The sequence below is a fragment of the Ammospiza nelsoni genome, chromosome 9 (genome assembly GCF_027579445.1).
Source record: "Ammospiza nelsoni isolate bAmmNel1 chromosome 9, bAmmNel1.pri, whole genome shotgun sequence".
Classification (NCBI taxonomy): domain Eukaryota; kingdom Metazoa; phylum Chordata; class Aves; order Passeriformes; family Passerellidae; genus Ammospiza; species Ammospiza nelsoni.
The window spans coordinates 14,798,358-14,818,247 of record NC_080641.1 but is presented as its reverse complement, the minus strand read 5'-3'; the positions used below and the strand labels follow the sequence as shown (position 1 = coordinate 14,818,247).

At 39.3% G+C, this 19,890-nt stretch overlaps 1 protein-coding gene across 4 annotated transcripts in view; it reads right to left on the bottom strand.

The window, feature by feature from the left end:
• The window catches only part of PTPRC (protein tyrosine phosphatase receptor type C), a 57,209-nt gene that overhangs the window by 17,038 nt on the left and 20,281 nt on the right, over positions 1–19,890 (bottom strand). Inside the window, exons 3-11 of one of the 4 annotated variants that reach the window (XM_059478517.1) lie at positions 7,433–7,465; positions 6,862–6,987; positions 5,988–6,086; positions 4,614–4,646; positions 4,151–4,378; positions 3,488–3,616; positions 2,524–2,667; positions 1,755–1,889; positions 1,059–1,217 (exon numbers count right to left, since the gene is read on the bottom strand). In XM_059478517.1, coding sequence (XP_059334500.1) covers positions 1,059–1,217; positions 1,755–1,889; positions 2,524–2,667; positions 3,488–3,616; positions 4,151–4,378; positions 4,614–4,646; positions 5,988–6,086; positions 6,862–6,987; positions 7,433–7,465 — 1,086 coding nt within the window. The remainder of the gene's footprint in view (positions 1–1,058; positions 1,218–1,754; positions 1,890–2,523; positions 2,668–3,487; positions 3,617–4,150; positions 4,379–4,613; positions 4,647–5,987; positions 6,087–6,861; positions 6,988–7,432; positions 7,466–19,890) is intronic. The other 3 variants (XM_059478518.1, XM_059478519.1, XM_059478520.1) reach the window with 3 other exon arrangements.

The window sequence follows — 19,890 nt, the reverse complement described above, 5'->3', positions numbered from 1 at the left end:
AAAATGTAGGGGTTTTCCTGCTTTCAAGGAGTTGTGTTCCACTGTTATATTCTTCAGTTCAAGAAGCCATAAAACTCTTCCACATCCTGCCTGACTTGTTATTAGCTGTTGTGACAGTTGAGAAGGTCTAATCAATACCATTAATTCATGATGCAACTCATTATTTTTGCAAAAAATAAGGGAAATGAGGTTGTTGGCACATCCATAAACTTGTTTGAAGACTTCACATGAGTTATTAAAATGAGTGGAATGCAGAAAGTGGGGGGTTCAAAAGATAATGTGCTCAAACTAGATTTTTGCAGAGAAAAGAACCACAGTCATGCTCACATATTAGGGCTGCCTAAAAATGAAAGCCATATTTAAATTTGTATTACAGTGAAGTCTCAGATCAACCTGTTTATATTTATCAGTAAATTAATTTATCACCTTTTTTTTTTTTTTTTGTGGGGCTTCAGGTGACAATTCTGATCCCTGTATACTTCAAACTATACATTTGAAAGGATAGCCCCAAAAAAGATGCACAGACCTTTCTGTCAGCAGAAGGGATGACACACATTTTTTCATCCCTAACCTAATGCTGGAAGCTGTGTACAGGTACATCTAAACTAACTGATATCCATTACAGATGGACAATGTTGGTGTAGCCTGGGTCTACTTCAAGCAAACTACAAAAGTAACTACACAACAGAAGTCTTCATGTCACAAAGAAAAAATTAAACTTTTTTATTATCTTTTTGTTTAATTCAATTTTTTTATTTATATTGGGATATAATGCTTCCTAAAGACTTCACAAGACTTTCAAATAATGAAATATTCTTTTAAAAATTATATATATAAAAGAAAAATAATCCTATGAAGTGCATAATTAAAAAATAGATCAACTAAGTAATTTTTAAAGGGACACTAATTATATGAATGTCAGTACCATTATTTTAATTTTAATCAGTTTCTTGGCTAATAGTAATACTATGTATGAAATACAATGAACTACACTAGGAAAGTACAAATTCTTTGTGTTAGTATCAGCCTAGGTCATAAGAGTTAGCAAGCAGATTTACCTCCTGCATCTGTTGTAAATTCAAGGGTTTCTCTTCTACCTTCAAGTTTGTGATTGCGTTTGTTGATTGTATATGCAGACACAGATAAAGAAACTCTAGTATAAGCGTCAAATTCATTGGAAGAATAGTGAGTTGTGGTGATTTCTCTGGGATCAGAATCTGAAAAATGAAATTAATTAAATTAATTAAATCTGTGTTAGGAGCACAGGAACTCTTACACTTTATCAGAGCTACCTGAAACCACTGTCATGTGTACTTCTAATTTAACTACCTTATTCTGGTTGCTTTGCTTTGCTTACCAATGCTAAGTGAAGGCTCAGGAAGAAGAGGAAATACATAAATACATAGAGAGTATTTACATATAAAGATTCCTTGAAATGTAAGATGGCCTAGACCAGCATATCTGGAAGGAGTGGCCATTTAGCAGAAGACAATCCCCTGGCTATAACCATCTAAACTTGTTTATGCCTAACTGCCATGCATTTGTGCCAACTGAAGGGTAACAGGGTCATGTCCTGACATGGTAAACTGAATAATCTCAACTGAAAATTCAACTGGAACAACCTTAAATGAAGGAAATTCTAACATTTGTCTAGAATAAATTGCAGTGTAAAGAGAGTCCAATAGGACTTGACCAGTGCATTTTGCCTGGTGCTCTGTAATTATGTACATGCAATAAATTGTTTAATTACTTACTGTTGCCTTCCCTGCAGATACGCACGAAGTAGCCATGTATGGGACCGTTGGAAGTGTTCGCAGGTGCTGTCCAATTAACTGCTACACCTGTCATATTTTTATATACTACTTGAAGGTTTTGTGGTGCTTCTGGGACTGTTGTAAAAGAAAGATAACAATAATTTGCAATGAATGAAAATAAAAGTATTCCTCTTTTAACCTATTTTGATTAATTAGATGAAATTTCATCTGACACTAAAGCAAGATACCAACAATATGTAATTTTTTTTGTACTCTATTTCAAGAAGGTATACATAAGTATAAACTGAGTATATGTAAAAGCATCATATTACAGTAATTTCATACATTTAATTAATTCAGGACAAGGTGAATACAGCAACATCACACTTTACTAAAATTGTCCTGTCTTCAAATCAAGAATTTAAGACTTGTCTCAGATTAGGTCTGCACTTTTTTTGTATGTGCATCTTCATTCAAAATTTCATATACTTGACCATGTTTTCAGTCTCCAAAACAACAACAAAAAATAATCACAGTCTCTGATAGAAGGAAAGAAAGGCTCAGGCTGGAAGACTGAGAGGGTGACTGCAATGAAAGAACAACAACTAGGGCAAGAGACCAGGAAGGAGGAGCTGAAGGAGAAGCCGAGTGTGGCAGAGAATGCTGCTCAAAGCGTATCTTTAACCCCAGGAAACCCAGAGAATGGGTTTCATAGTAGGAGTTCCCAGAAATATGTGGAATGTAAACCAGAAGTAAGCATTACACTTACCACCATAGTCTGTACTTATGTTGAAGCTTTGGTTGGCAACATTGTTTTTCTCAAAATCTATGGATCCAACGCAGGCATACGGATGGTTTGGCAATAAATTTTTCAGCACTTCACAAGTTTGATTTTTATCTCTAGAATTTGAATCTGTAGACAAAAGAAGAGCTTTATCAATATTTTTCACAGCTCCTAAAGTATGCGGCACCATTCCCTATCGTATTTATTTGATATAATTTGTCATAAACTATCATGATATTCCAAACAGAAAAATGGACAACCTGATCCAATGACTAGATTTTAGGTTCTTACATACTAACTTTGTTTGCATAGACCTTTACTTCTCATCAGTAAAGGTCAAAATTTGACTTTCCAAGGAAACAGCTTTCCTACAGAAATCAGAAATGTCATGGGGAGTCTGGCAGAACCCTGGAATGGCTTCCTAGATCTTCAGCTCCCTGAAGCAGGAAATCTCCAGCCCCAGACATTCATCACCCATTTTTCTGGGACACATGAGGCCATTCAGCATCCATATCTGCTCTGTCACACAAGGTGCCTCTGAGCCAGCATGTCCTCAGGCTGGCTGACTCCAAGAGCAGAGAGCCTGGCCTCAGACCATCCAGGAGCCTGCACAGCCACTGGCCAAGGCAGCCTGCAGGGGATCAGCTCACAGCACGAGCACAGACTGCGGCACTTCCAAACTGCTCAGCACCCTTTCAGAAAATCAAACAGGACCTCAAAATCTCCAGAATTCATGCAACTTTTGAAACTGCTGAACTCAGCAAAAGAGGTCTCTGGGTTTGAACTCTCCCAGATCTGCACTTGTGGGGATGATAGTCCTTCAACTGGCAATCCCAGGAATTCTGAGCTACCCTTTCCTCAGACTGGCACAATTAATTTAAATCTGCCAGTCTTTCACCAAAAGACAACATCAACAATGCTTTTAAAGAGAAATAAATAAATAACCCACATTCAGAATGCATTGGAAGCAATGTCCCGTTGCAGGTGACAGTCACCCTAGCACAGGCAAGTGAGCTACTCCAGCATAACGTGGCAGATGTGGCGGTTGAGTCCTCGACTTTAAGAAATTCCTTGGTGACTGCAATGGAAGAATATTATACATCATTGTGACATTGGCTATATCGAGTCTAAATAACAGCTCATTTATGTTTTTTGACTTGTTCTGCAATATGAAGATACAATCAGCATAGAATGATATACAAAAATTTAATAAGAAATGGAAAGCAAAATTTTAAAAAGCCTTCATGAGATAAAGACACACAGGTATTCAAATAATAAACTAATGTTTTAGTGCAGACATTCAGCATAAACACCAGCTTTGAAGTGTTGGCTGGTCTTGCTATTGTTTACCAATGAAGTTAAGTTCCCTTTTTTCTTTAGAATGAAAAAACTATTGTCTGCTTTCATTGTTCTTTGAGAAAATACTGTGAAGTTTTAATATACAACTTCAGAATAGCTTGCAAACCATGGACAAAATATGAAAACTTCCTGTCTGATTCTCTGAAAAGCAACAAGAATAGACAAAGAAATCTAGGGAAGCTGAATTACTGCATGTAAAAATGAATTTTTAAAAAAAGAAGAAAAGAAACTACTAAAAGCCTTGTACACGTACCTTCTGGAACAAGAAAAGAAGTAGAAGTACCATCTGAACACTTGCCATTTTTAACTTCGACAGTGTAATTCCGGCATTTCGGAAGCTCTACTGAATGGTTGCTCAAACTCATATTTTCGTCTCCATCACCCCACCGAATAATGTATTCTGTGTCTTCTTTGTCAATTTTCAGGAAAACTTCAGCCATGTTAGAGTCGTTCTTAGAGTCTTTTATGTCTTCAATAATAGCTAAAACAAAAGCTACTGTAAATGGAGTTGGAAATACCAGAATTGTTAAATAACTTTAATCTTACTTCTTCCAGAACTGGAAGACATTTTATAAAATAACTAATTACCAGTTATACATGCTAATTGATCAGTTTTATTTTTTTGCTGCTTTATCAGCTTTGCCAATTTTCTGTATCTGAGTTTACTATTTGGTCACATTTCAACACTGAAGGAGAATAAGGGGTATGGTTCTTACCACAAGTTGCTTCACGTATTGCTGTGGTAGGTTCTATAAAAAAAGAAAACAATATGAAGGTCTGTCTTAACAGATTGGGTACTTTTTCCAGCATTGGAGAAGGGTGACCAGTACTGTCCCAAACTCTTTTTTCAATATATTCAATTCAAGTAAATGTGTTTAGCACTCTTCTCACATTTGAAATAGGGAAGAAAACATCAGCTATACATAACATCATTCTTTAACTAGTTATTTTAGGGATCATGTGCCTTTCACAATTTTCCAATGACATCAATGAACTAGAAATCAAACTGGTTATTAGCAACATTTCTGAGTACAAAATTACACAAGAATATTTCAAAATCACATACTCTCATAGCAGTATGATAAACTACAGCAGTTTTCCAGGATATCTATGCTGTAGAATGGGTAACTGTATAAAATGTCACCAAAGAAACAAAATTTACCTGCTTTTTGCACTGCCATCTTACCTTTGGAAAGAGATTCATACAACAGTACAGGTTGTTTAGTGACTACTTTTACACCAGGATACCCAAAAGAAATTTTTACTGTATTTTCTGTAGAGAAGCTTTAGCAAAAGACTCCATCCTGAAAACAGTTACTTAATATATCCCAAGGTAAAGGTGTCACTAAAACACACCAAAATCTAATTTTTTCATAGAAGTCAGGCCCTAGATTTCCTGCCTCCAGGCTGGGAGTCACCAGGTGGATGGTGGCCTTAAGGAGAGGGCAAACAGAGGGACCGCTGGGGAGTCACCAAGACTGTAAGGGTGAACAGCCACAAGTAAAAGCTAAGTTCAATTTGTCAAAGAGCAGACAGCAGCCTACAGCTACTCGAAGGACAGTTCAAAATGGAAGGTGTCCAGCTCCTGGAGGTACTTTGCACAATCACATACATATATTTTGCTGACCTGACTAATTCCTTACTGCCCAATGGCAACTAAAATCACTGTAAGTGCTTGAACTACTAGATCCCAAGAAAGTATTACTGCTGTGTGAAACCATAGGGAAGACATTGGAAGACAGAAAGGCACACAGATCTCAGATGTATTCACACTTCCTTGCTGCTTGGGCAAATTTCTGTGAATAACAAGAGAAGTACTGACACAGTAACTGACAAATTTACCCTCCTATTATATGCCACTGTGTGGAAATAATTTCTATTTTGCACTTGCTTGACAAGTAACAAATCTGGTATCTTTAATATTTTCATAAACAGTTAGTAGGGTTCCTAAAAACATCCTTAAGTTTAATGCAGTTGTATGTCTAATTTGTATGCTTAGGTTAAAAACACTCCAAATGAATAGCCTCATTCAAATCCATTTTCTGTGCCTGATGTATCAGAACTGTGGTAACTGTGTGCAAGTTTGTCACCTATTGTGTAAGTGGAGCTGGGAGTGGGGCTCATCCCAGTGCCTGCTGACATGTTGACTGATGAGGTGGTGCTGTGCAAGGATGTTGAATTGTAATCATCTGTAAGAAAATAAACAACATATCAGCATTAAAAAGTGAAATTCATTCTTCCATATGGCTTTGTCATCAGAAATGTCTTACACTACAGCACTTCTCTGTTTTTGTTTTGTTTCTTGGGGGATTTCTGTATTTTAGAGAAAACTGCTGAAAGAAAAGTGATGTTAATATATTAATTATTTTAAAAGAGTATTTAAATAGAAAGCAAATTTTTAGGACTATACCACTTACAAATGAATTCTGCTATGTACAATAACTTTTTTGGTCAACACTTAGCCATAATTCCAGATGAAGTCAAAATAAAAACAGTACTACAATCTGTGAACTGGGGAAAACTAGAACATTTTTCTATAGCCTTACAATAAAACACAATTACAAACAGTGCTTGTGCTGTTTCACAAACAGCAACTCTAGGTCGTGCTCCTTTGCTGGGTCATGTACCTTTCTCACTCACTGTATTTTTTACTATACTTCATTATTTATCTCCCTGTTTATAAATCTCTGACCAGTCTGTATATTCTCTTTTAGGCTCATTCCTACTGTTCTGCCTACAGCCTTGTTGGCAGCAGCTGGCATTTTGATGCTAATATGGTGATTGCAAGACTCGGCCCTCCGATACCAGGTCCTGCACATTACCCTGGCACTGCCGCCATGCCAAAGCACAGACACCTTTTCCATTTGATGAAAATGAGCTGGAAAAGGCTACCCCGGTGCTGAACGACCTCGTTTCCCCTAGAGTTCTGAGAGCAGCGCGTGGCTGCACGGGGAGAGAGCAAACCTGCAGGAGCATCCCCGAAGGCAGAGGGAGTGCGTGCGGTGGGGGCAGCGGGGGCGCTGCTGCGAGCCGGGCTGCTCGGGGCCGTGCCGTGCGGGGAGAGGTGCGTGCTGTGTGCGAGGCTGGCACCTGCGGTGAGAGGGACAGCGGGGTCGGACATGCTCCAGCCGGTGCGCCCGGCCGCGCAGGACAGAGGGACAGAGCTGCCCACACCACCAGGGTGCAGGGCTGCAGCACTCCCATACTGACACACTGGGAAAATTTAACGAAACAAAGAAACATCAAACATTCAAAGTGCAGGGGATTCAACAGGTCAGAAGAACAACCAGTGAGTGTATTCTGTTTTTGTTATGATTGTGCCTTTCATGCTATGTTTTAAAATATACCTAAATACGTTACTCAAAACCAGACTTGTCTGATATTCCTGCCTATTAAGACAGCATATTTCATTTTGTTGGGTGAATGAAAAGGCATTAAACACTCTGTGAGGTAATTTTGTGTGAGAAAATGAAAGAAGAAAATGCCAAGGAAGAAAAAAAATCAATGCAATTCTGCCATGTAAATCGTTTCTTACCAGTACTAGGTGTGGTCGTTGCTGTCTCCTCCCCTGAAAAAGAGAAAAAGAGAGAAAGTGTAACTTAAACTTTCAAGGAATTTGCCAAAAAATACAAAGACACATTCCTTCCTCCCAAATATCAGCTAAGCTTTCCCCAAGAAATTACGCATTCTTAAGATACATTTAGTGGATATAGAAACAACCAGATGACCAAAATACCAAGTATACAGTCACAGAATCACAGAATGGTCTGGGTTAGAGAGAATCTTAAAGATCACCTAGTTGAAACACCCCTGCCATGAGCTGGGATGCCACCCAGCAGATCAGGCTGCTCAGGGCCCCATCCAAAAAACTTCCAGCCACCTGTTTGGCTCTTCCTTCCTCCTCTTTTCCTCTTTTTCTACCAGATCTTTCCTACTATGTTTGTTTCTTGGAATTTATTGATCTCTTTCTTGTGTCACATATTTTTTCAGATAGAACTTCCCTGTTAATCATTTCTCTGTTACTTCAGCTTCACTTCATGACACTTCACAACTGCTGTACCTTTACTCTTTTGAAAATAAATTCCTTCAACATTTAAAGCAAAAAGCCAGGTTTATGTGAGAAACTGTCATACTTGTGAGGGATACATAAGTATCCTGTTCATGTATCAGCATCAAAATCATGTCCCTCATCTCTGACACAGAAGATCAACATAAGCAGATACCCTGGGACTCCAGAGATTTTCTCCCTATTGACCCGACAAACAGCAGCAGTGTTGGCTGCTCAGTGGCCACCATGGATTCTCCACCTCTCATGGACAGTTCAGAAGGCTGGCAACAGACATTAAAAACACTCAACCAGTGATGGCAATGTCACCTGCAGGGAGTGAGAATTTCTTGGTGCTCAGAACTGTCATGAAGTGTGTCTAAGCCATGATATGAATATGAATGTACACAAAAGCTAGTCTTGCAAATGCTTTTTTAGTCAGCAACTGAATTTGTTGTTGTGCAAGATCTTTTACTACAGCTGACAATTTGGAAAAAGCCAGTAGCCTGATACCTTACAGAAAAAGCATCAATAGAAGTCAAATGAAATTTGGCTAAAAACAGTAATGCAGCATTTATGTCTTTACAGAAGTAGGGAAGAGTGTTGCCTAAAATCTGGTCCATGAGATGAGGATATGGGTCTACGAGGTTTGCATAAAATCCTATGAAACTTTTAAAATAACATTTATGAAACTTTTAAAATAACATTGGTCTTAATTGTAAGAATGTAAGCTCTAAAATATAGCAGACTGAAAAGTGATCTTTTGAACTTTCAATGTACCTTCAGCATCTGAAACCTCCTGCCTGCAACATTTCTTTACAACAACTGCATGATCTCTAACTATATGCATTAAAATGCCAAGGAACCCTGTAAAAGCTAACATTCATATCCATCTGTATTTTCCACAAACAATAAATTTTCAATGTATTTTCACGGTTTTCAATTCTGTGTTTGAAAGCTGGCAGTTAATCATCAATTATTCCCCCTCCTTTTCCAGATCTTACTTTGGTTTAGCACATCAAATATACCTAAAGCCAAATATTAACTTTCCATGAGCATTGTCACAGATTAACTTTCACTTAAAAACTTTTCCTTGAACAGAATAAAAGAAGCTGCAGAAAAATTAAACTCTAAATTAAACTCTGCCCAGATTAGTGAAACATTCAGAAATACTTTTCAAGCTATTTACTGATCTCTGATGCAAACATAATAGAAACAAAATGATACACAGCAAGATTGCCTCTTCCAAGTAAAGTGAGATAATATAAGAGGGATCATAAGCTTGTCAGTGTTGTGTTGCCTCATTCACTTCCTCAAGATTCCTGTGAAAATCATTTTCCCCATCCTTCCCCTTGTAAAGTTAGAATAATGCTAACAGCTTAAATGGAGTGTCAGGTTTATTGCTCACTTCCATTGAGAGAAGCTAAACATTACACATAGTCATAGAACTCCAGGTTATGAGAGACATCACAAGATCACCTGGTCCCACTGCCTTGCTCAGAGCAGTGGCTTAAAACAACATGGGAAATAATAGTCTGAGATTGCCCTTTTATCCTGCCTATAACTAAGAACTATCACTTTAACAGAACTTCATGGCAGTTTTATGCCCTTGTAAGCATTTCAAGGGTCTCCTGCTCTCCTGTGATTCCCTTCCCTGATATGCTTTATTATAGCAATGGAAGAAGATGCAGTTGAAAAGAATTCAATAGGTGGCACCAGAACACTAAAAAATCCTCTCAGAAAGAAAAGCAAATGCATTTCCCCATGAAACCTTTTTGAGAGGTACTGGGTAAAATGCAGGAAAATCAAGAAGAATCTTGTAGGGGCCTGAATATATGTATTGTTATAAAGGAGTCCTTGTGAATATATATATGTAGTGAGAGTCCTATGTATTAGATAGGTGGGTCCTGTTGCTCTGGATGAGCTACAGCTGTGGGATCCTTGGTTGGGTAGCAGCTGTAGCTCATGAAGGCCTCTGGGATAAAAGGGGGTTGGGTCGAGAGCCCAGGAGGAGCCCCTATGGAAGCCATGAGGAACTGTGCTGCAGAGAGGAGCTGCATAATAGGACCAGCAAGAAGGTATGGACTTTAAGATGGGACTCCAGAAATATGAAATACAATAAGATAACAACAACAATTGGTGACCGCGACGTGATAAAGAACATGCAGCCAAGGAGAAGGTATGGAATCCCCCGGACAGCCGAGAGCTGTGGCAGCCGGAGAGCTGGGACAGTGGAAGATAGGACAGCTGAGAGCTGTGGCAGCCTGAGAGCTGGGACAGATATGGATATTGTAACTGTGTAATTGAGAAATTGTTAAAAGAAAAGGGGGTTGGGTCGAGAGCCCAGGAGGAGCCCCTATGGAAGCCATGAGGAACTGTGCTGCAGAGAGGAGCTGCATAATAGGACCATCAAGAAGGTATGGACTTTAAGATGGGACTCCAGAAATATGAAATACAATAAGATAACAACAACAGAATCTCAACACTCCAGACTGTTACTCTGAGATTAATAGGTATATTGCTACTCTTAATTTTCAAAAACATGTCCCAGCACTAACAATGTCTGAGCTAACCTCAGAGTAACCAAGACAAAACTGTCTGCTCATGTTTATATTCTAAAACATAACTCTAGAAACTTGAAAGCTGAAATCCAAAAATATCTTTAAAGTGTAATGAGGATGTCCAATCCCCCAAACACATGCTGTGCAGTACAAAAGCTTGATGATTGCCAAACTAAGCAAGTTGGTCTGAGTTTAAATGGGAACTACCCCAAAACTTTTCTCAGAGCTTGAGCTTAAACTGCATCCAACCATAAGACATTCTTAAGATGATATGTGTAGGATAACAAGGATAATATCAGATAACCCATATGGAAGAATTAGAGCATAGAAAAAGTTCCTACTACTGTAGTAAGTTTTTAAGCTTCCCTCTCCCTTCTCTTGATTTGGCCACCAGTTGGTTCCTGCAGACATACCTAAAAGATTTCAAATGATTCATCAGTAATGTTTGAGCAGATCTGGCCTTAATCACATGCCCTGGAAAAAGGTATAACCAGCAGCTCATCCCTCGGGCAGCTGGGAGCCTGGCTAATCACTTTCATTCTCCTTCCTACCAGTCAATGGACAGAATGCAGCTGCTGCTTCAAAGAAAGGCTTGAGATGACAACAAAATACACCTATAACAAATGAGTTCATCACCCTTTCTCCTGAAAGCCCAAACAGGTACTGGCCCTGTGAGTGAAACATGGGAATACTGTGTTATTAAGTACTTTTGATGTTCAAAAAGAAGAGCAAATGGAAAAATCATGAAAGAATCCAGGCCACCAAAAAAAAAAAAAGCCAATCTCTCAAACCCCTAGGACAGGAGGCTCTCTGGGTTACATGTGGAGGTACAGGAGCTGCTGCATCACCTCTGCAGTACTGACTGCACTCACTGCAGTGCTGTGGTTGCACCTGTATAAGAAGTCCACTTGTATTAGGAGACAGCTTTTTGCTGTCTTAAAAAAATGTTTTCACTTGGCAGGACCAAGCAACTCAACAGAAGACAACTAGGACCTACAATATGCTAAAAAATAAAAATATGTTTCAAGGAAGTCCAGGGTGTGATCTTCTTGAGCAGTAGGAAGAACCAGCACACATTTCCAGTGTGTATGTGCTATTAATAACACAAACTCCAGCTGATAAGATGGAGATCCTGTTGAATCAGCAGTAAGAGCCTAAAAATGCTATTATGTTTATAGGGGCAGAAATCCATTAGCCGATGACATGGAACACGTCTTTTAATTCTATTCCGCTGCTTAATTTGCACAGTGAGTAAAATGGACCTGGCTTTGTATTTCCTGCTGGACTGGCCAGGAGGCTACACCTGCATGGCAGCAGCTCAGGCTGTCTGCTCTGAGCACAGGATTGCTGCAGGACTGCATTCCTCCACACACACAGCACAGAGCAATGTGGGAAGGAGGATGCTCTTCTGCTAATAGTGCGTTTGGTGTTTTATCTAGCCTGGTGCCACACCAGCTGGCTCTTCACATCCAGCTGCACTCCTCATGTCTTTGCCAGAGCTGGGAGGGGGCAGAGGAAGTAATCCTTCCTCTCAGCCTCGTGTCTGTAAAACAGTTGGCAGCCGCGTTTTGCAGCCAGGAAAAATGCTTACTGATTCTGCAGAGCTGCTGCCCTTTTCCCAGGATCTCTCCAGCCTTTAGTACATTGGACAGACCCCAGCAACCCCCAGCAGGCAGCATTTTACACCAAGCAACCAATGTAAGTCCAGATTCTGCCTTCCCTCTTTTCACAGCTGAACGGCACTGCTTCAGCAGGGTCAGGGCTCTTCACATCTGCACAGAAAGCAACAGGATGTGGTCTACTTGTTCAGATGGAGTAAAGCTCTTTGAGGGGGTCTCCTAGCAAACAGCACAGACATTGCAGCTCCCCTGCCAGCCAACTCTAAATTGCAAAAAAAAGAACAGTTCCTGGTGGGAGGTGAAGGGTGAGTAAGGCAAGGAGCCTTACAAAATGCTGCCAGCCGCCCTTTGATTTATTTTTAAACTTCAAGTGGGATAGGATGTAATTCACACCTGCTTTAAAGCTCCCTTGTGCTGCCAGAACCAGCTAACGAGACCTTAAAGTAAGTGAGCATCAGGCCAGAGATGCTACTGTTATTTTTGCTGAAAACACAAAACTGGGATCCATTGCTACTTTATAACCAAATCTGGGCAGACCTAAGAATAAACTAACAAACACTTAAACATCTGAGTAATTCTAGACCACAGAGGAGCCCTCAAATTTTATAGGTGGGATCACATGTGCTGAAATGCTTTCATAACCAGAGACTACAGAATTACACTTTATTCTTTATCTCTAATTCTGGGGAAGAAAAAACTGATAATATTCCCAGTTTCTGGATGAACTGCTGCTTTTTGAAAATCGAGTAAAAGAATGCCATATAGACTTCATATTAAAAATATGTGAAATTTTTCATGCTCTGAGTCAAAAAATAACTAATCATTTGATTTACAGTATAGAATTTTCTCAGGTGACAGAGACATTTCTGAGGGTCGCAAAATAAAAATATATTCTTGTGGTAAATTGAAGATGAAGTGATCACTTCACTTCTAACTTATTCATTGTCTAATTGGTAAAAGTCTTCATAGCCCTATAGCAATCATAGAAGTTAGAACTAAATAAACATTACAATTTCTTTTCCACAGGCAATATTGACAACATTTATTTTCACCAGAAATTAGGGATAAAATGTTGAAACTGTAAATTTTCATTTAACAGAAATTATAAAGTGTTCTAATTAAGAAATGCCAATTTTTTGCTTTTGATATCTGGGTTTAATGTCCATTCTGACTTGTCAAAATGAAAATTAAAATAGTTTCCATCTGATTTCTCAAAATATTTCTTTTTGCACAAGTTCATTACTAATTGCCTCCCAGAGCAACTCCTTCACACAGTGCATCACTCCCAAGAGCCTGATCCTGGCACTCTTTCCTGCCCCTGTAACCTTTGGTTAAGGCATTATCTGAGAGTCAAAGGCCTTTTTGTTCCCAAGCACCTGCCAGTGCTGAGGGCTGACTTGCAGTGGGAAGGCGTGGTCTGCCTGCAGAGCCCAGCTCAGGAGTGAGAGCTGCTCTGACTACAGCCAGTGATAGGATGTGGTGTTAGGCAATCTGTGAAAATTGACCTCTGAAATTAATGCTTGTTCTAGATCCCTCTCCTTGCTGTCCACCTTCCAGGACTGTAGTTACCCCTATCCTTCTCAAGTTCAGAGTCAACTGTGAGCATTAATCAGCATTTACAGCTATGGAGAAGGCGAAAAATTCAAATTAGCCAACAATCAATTACAAAGGGAACAACCAGAAGAAAGGGAGGGAATTAAAAATTCACAACTGACTGATACAAGGAGGAACACAATGTTACAATACATGTTGAATATTTCTGACCATTTAAAAAAAAAAGTATTTTTCTGGTTCTGATTATGCAAAAGAAACACAGAAGTATATTTTTTCCAAAGGAAAATAAAAACACAGAGCAAAAGAGAAATTTCCCGGAAGAAACATTAATTTAATGGAAGTAATACTTGTTACCAGTGATATGTAGAATTTCTCAAAACCATAAACCTGAAGTAGATCAAAAACCAAAAGCAGCAAATCAAATTCTTTTTGCCAACACAGTTCCTGCAAACCTAAAATAAATACCCAGGACTATTGTGTGTTTAGCAGTCAGAAGGAGGGGTTTTCTATCACTTGCACCAGACTTTAAATGACATTTTCAGCCTTCACAGGACGGCTTTGCAGTAACCCACTCACACAGCTACAGCTAACGATGCCTTTGCTGCCCTGTGGTTTCTCTCATGCTGTTTACTTCTGCCTTTCTTCCACAGAACCCTGCTCAAAAGGAAGAGGGTGCAGCATACTGTGGTTTTGAGCTTAAGTGCTTCCAAATGCAAACGGAGTTACCATAGCACCCACATGCCCAAGCAATCAGACTTATCTTAGTGCTAAACCACTTCTCTAGTGCAGTCATGAAACGTCCCTATTAAACTCCTTTTCATCACATTTGCATTTGTAATTACTTTCAGTTGCACAGGTTCATTAATATGATACAGTGAGGGGTGGCAATCTTTGGGATGAAGTCCAAACTGCTTTGCAGGGAGTCCTTGTCACCATGTGAATTGTCTGCAAGAAAGGAGAATATCAAACCCTGATGTAACAGTTCCTTCAGCTGTGAAATGCTGGGTACTCTCCACAGTCATTAAGAAACACCTTTGCATGAGGAATGAAAGACTGGCTGTGATATTTGTTTGTCAATTTTGTGCAACATGCAAAAAAATCTGTGTTCATATTACTTTACCCTTTATATATTTTCAGTATTTGTGCACAGAAAGTCTTGAGCCAGATTCATGTTGTTCTCATGCTAAACTTCTCTGCTCCCCAGGGCCAGTGCCTCTAACTTCAGTCATGACTTTTCCAGCCCTGCTGGATCCTTCCTTGATCTTCCTTTCCCCCATCTACCTTGAACTTAAACACTTGCTCCATATTGCTCTGCTTAATGGCACTGACAGAATGGTTCTGGATTTGCTGGATGTATATTGTTTATGGCAAGCAGGAGGAGGAAAGAACTTACACCTATTTTATCATCCTCTCAAGTTGTAGTCCCACGATTTTTGCAATTGCTGACTCTATTGGTCACAGGAAGCTGTGGAGAACAGCAGAAGACAGCTCAGTTCTCAAGAGTTTTGATCAGAAAAAAAAGGCTACAGCTGAGCAGCCTGACTGACTGACTTGGTGAAGAGTGTGAGGCAGGGGCAAACTTAATTTCAATCCCTTCATTGGACCATGGCTTATTTGAATATCTGACTCACTTCTCTGCTTCTCAGAGACAGATATCTTCGAGTTTCTTCAAGATTAAAGCATTATCTGGTTTTGTACATCTTCCTGATTGATTATAACTTTTATGTAATTTTGCCAGCAATAGAAAATGGGTCTTTTGCTCTAAAAAACAAAATCAACTTGGAAATACTTCTCTGAACTGTCTTTCATTAGCTCAAATTCAAACCATAAACAGTTTAGTACCATTTGTAGAGTAGGGGAGGATGCAAGTAAATGATGTTGAAGGTCTAGTTTTACCTAAGTCTTTCTGTGAGTCTGGGATTCTAAAATCAGCATTTTAGCCACTGATAACATAAAGCCTGTTGAAATCAGAAATACCTTCTGTTTCTCAGAGTTCTATTAGCATGAAATCCTTGGATCAACAGCTCTGTACTTACTGGGAGCATTATGCCAGTGAGGACTCTAATCAGTGATTTTCAAAAAGATTCAGCTTTTTAAAAAGAACATTTTTTTCAAGAACTGACATCTGCCTGTGAGTTATTCCCTTTCATAATAATATTTGTCTCTGATCCACTGCTATGTTAAACACCCTACCAAACCTTTGCAAAAAATCTTTGTTGCACTGCAGATTTTTTACTGATAAAAGATATATAAATGTACCACAGGAGCTCCATGGTTTCACCTTGGCCAAGGGCTGAGGGCAAGGTAAGCAGTGGTGGCACACAGACTCAAGCCAGCAGGACCAGAGTGTGACAAATGACAGAGCAACAGCTCACCAGAGAGCAACACTGAATAACTGCTGCAAAGGTGTAGCAGCACTGACAGCACAGTGTCATGCCCCTCAGCAGAGGCAGCTGGGGACAGAAAGAATCCAGAGCTCCCAAGGCTGCAGTCACAGAGCTCCTCTGGCCTAGTGACACAGGTGAATGTACAGCTGCAGTTACACCGTTCCCAGAGCTTTTCCCTTCACCAAGGTAATTCAGTACTGCTGCAAAAATCACACTTTTCAGACAGTCCTGTGAAAACATTTCTGATACTTCTAGGAGATGGCAACTGGCTCAAAGGAGTGCTGCTCTGAGTGATACAGTGATGTTTGGTGCTTCTGAAACAACCCTATCACAGAGTCAAATGCTGGGGCTGGGGGATTCAGCTGTTGTCTTGGATGAGAACAGGTCTCGTGGTTCAAATAGGCACATTGGAGTCAGAGTGAAGATCTGAGTGAGAATCTGCCTTTATCTACTCACAGAATTAAACACTACATTTTAATTGAATTATCTGATGATTGTACAGTTCAGGCCTAAAGAAAACTAGTTGCTGCATTCCACAGTAGAGAATGCATGAGCCATTGCTCAGTACCTCCAGTCACTGGAGGGTTTTATTGTGCTTAGTTACTCTGCCTGCAAAGCCTCAGCCTTTGAAAGATTCACAAATCAGAATAAAGACGTGGCACAAAAATTTCCTTTTCCAATGATCTGTCATTTGTATTTCTGTGACTTCTTGCTCCAAGCTTAACAGGACCCTCAGCAGTCCCTGTGCCCCATGAGGTGAAGTCCCAGCCTCACATCTCCAAGCAGCAATGCTCTAAACTATCCTGCTAGTCTCAGTCATCGCCTATGACCCAGATTTCTTCCAGCATGAAGAGAAGATCCTAACCAGCACTGGCTGATAGACAACTAGCTTCTGTTTCTTGAAAGGATAGAGAGTACAGAGGGAAAAAAATCATGCAGCTCAGTGGAGAACCGTTCCCATACCAACTCTGCCTGCTGGGCAGCTTCCTCGCCCTCCCGGGGCTGCCAGCTGCAGCCAGCAAACTCTCTTTGTTTCAAGGGACACTGATTTTACTTGGCTACTATCTTCACTTTTTCTTTTTCCTCCAGACATTCAGGCCAAAATTTATCAGAATTGAATATCCTTCATCAAATATGCTACTGAAAAACATTTTTATTTCTCATAAAATACTCTGACAGCCAGGATTCACTGACCAACAGCTAAATCAACTGCATTTTTGTTAGGGTGCAATTTAAAACACAGTAATCTATACACAGAAAATGTTGATAGGAATCATCATGTAAGGGTCAGATTCTACCAGCATTATTCATGCAAAAATCATTTTAAAAGTAATACATTCAGTGATGCATATCATTATCTTCCAGAACACTACCTGTTAAAATTTATCATTCATTTTTTTATTATTTCCCTGGAAGTGTTTAAGAAAAGGCTGGATATGGTACTTAATTCCATGGTCCAGCTGACAAGATGGTGTTATGTCATAGGTTAGACTCAATGATCTCAAAATCTTATCCAACCTAGTTAATTCTGGGATTCTGTGAAAAGCAGAAATTACACTATTTAAATTAATCAAAATGTCCTATATTTGATGTGTGGCCTGAAATCCATCTTGTCTTCAGCTGGTGAAACAAATTGGAACTGTGACCAAGTCCTACCCAGGAATTCCACTTTCTACTCACTTAACTGAATGAGTGGCTCTATGTACCCTCCATGTCTATGTCTCTCTAACATCTCATGCAAAGTGGAGATAATGGCATATTGCAATTAGAAAATAATTTAAAATTATGAAGTTTGCAGACAAGGGATCTGAAAGTGACAAAAAAAATATGCCCACATCCGTCTGATTGCATAAACAGGAACAGGCTGCAAAGAGAGAAACTCCTTGAACTTGACCTCCCCAGAATGCCCTGCACACACTTACAAAAGCTTCTCACTATCTCAAAATCTGGATTGCAAAACCTGGGCTCTGTCCCTTCAGGGAAGCTGAGCAGCTGAGCAGGTCAAGAAGGGGCCCTTACTTCATGTCACATCAAAAGCAATGATGAACAGATTTCAGAAGAGAGCACAGTCCACACAACTCCTCTGGAATTCAATAAAAACGTTAAGTGAAAGTGATTTCTTGGTCTCCTCTCCTTCTTTATTTTTCTTTTGGAACCAGATAAGTAATTTTGGTACCCAGCACTGGGCGTTTCACTCCATTTTAAATGTGTCTTTTTTTTTCCTCTTTCTCCATTTGCTATTTTCATTGTAACAAACAGGAGACGTGAGATCCAAGTTTAACAAACCACCTGATAATCACAAGCAAAGAGAGGTGAAAACAGTTCATCTAATTTTTCTTTAAATCCTGTGCTGATCATCCTTTTCTAAAAGACTGTATGCTGAGTGTTTCAGGAAATAGAAATAAAGGCACAGAACGGAAGGACTCCACTCTGCTCACAGGGATTGTGGCGTCCCATATTCCAGCAAAAATCTAAAGCTCGTGTTCCTCAAGATTTGAACAAGACTGATTTCAGTATCTCTTTAAATAATTCAAGGCAAAAAGAACAAAAATAGTCTATGCTTCCATCTTTTGCCTGTGGAAGGCAATTTTCATTAGGATTTCAAGTTTCCTTTTTTATTATAATTTTTTATTTTAAAAGTCTTAAATGAATGGTCTGGGAAATAAAAGAAAAATCAAAGAATAAGGATGCTAGACAGGAATTTATTTAGGAAAAGAATTGTATGGACCTTTCAATGTATAGGGGCCCACAGAAAGCCCTCAGGCCAAAGTTAAGAGAATGTCCAATTTCATGCTCCAAATAATTTTACACTCTTTATACAGGCACAGCTATTCACAAGCTGGGAAATACCACAGACCTGTAAACATTTCTTATGTCTAATAATAAGAAATGTGTATATGGCAGCATTACATATCTGACAATAACAAATCCCACTTGGAGGTGGGAGGTCAGAAACCCAATTGGATTTGTGACACAAGCATCAGTTTGTACACACACATCCCCAGATGGAGCAATTTGGAATTAGTGTGTGTACAGTCTGCTGTGATGACAGATGAAAAAGCTGAAGCAGAAAGACACAAGTATGTGCAAATGTGGGTAAGGCTTTTCTAAGTCTATACTTTTACCGTATTTGGTTGAAATAGTGGTGAATGTATGGCCACATGAACTGGTAACATTTACTGCTCTTTAATTTTTAATATGGAAATATATAAGTTTTTTTCAGTTGTGTAGACTAAGGCACTTGAAGATATTATTCAGCACCTATTATTTTACATTTCATATGTATGCCCCACAAACTGATAATACAAACTAAAAAAGACAAAACCTTCTGGTAGGTGTTCAAGGAAGCACAGAAATTTGTTACTTGTCATTTACTTCAGTAGGAATTAAGTACAACTTGAAAAAAGATCATAGTCTGAAGAAAGATAATGTGAATCAAGACTTCTATAGAGTCTGGCATGTAACAGATCTCTTCATAACCCCCCAGCAGCACACAGAAGCAGGAAGTAGGCACTGGCAGTGCTTAATTCAGCACTCAGCTCTGTTGGCTCAGGAAAGCACATGAGCCTTCTCTGTACCTCCATTTGGTGCACAGAGACCAACTCAAGTGTGGTCTCACCTGGAATTCCATGGGCTGCTCTGCACCAGCGTGTAAACTGTTAGGAGTACTTGGATAAACAACTATGAGCAAAGCCCTGCACAACCTACAGCACCCTCACTCAAATTCTTTATCAAATTTTTCAGTTTTCATTATACTTGATGCTGAAACAGAAACTTTCAAGGTAGTTTAATTAATATTAAAAATATGAAAGACCATTTTTAATGGT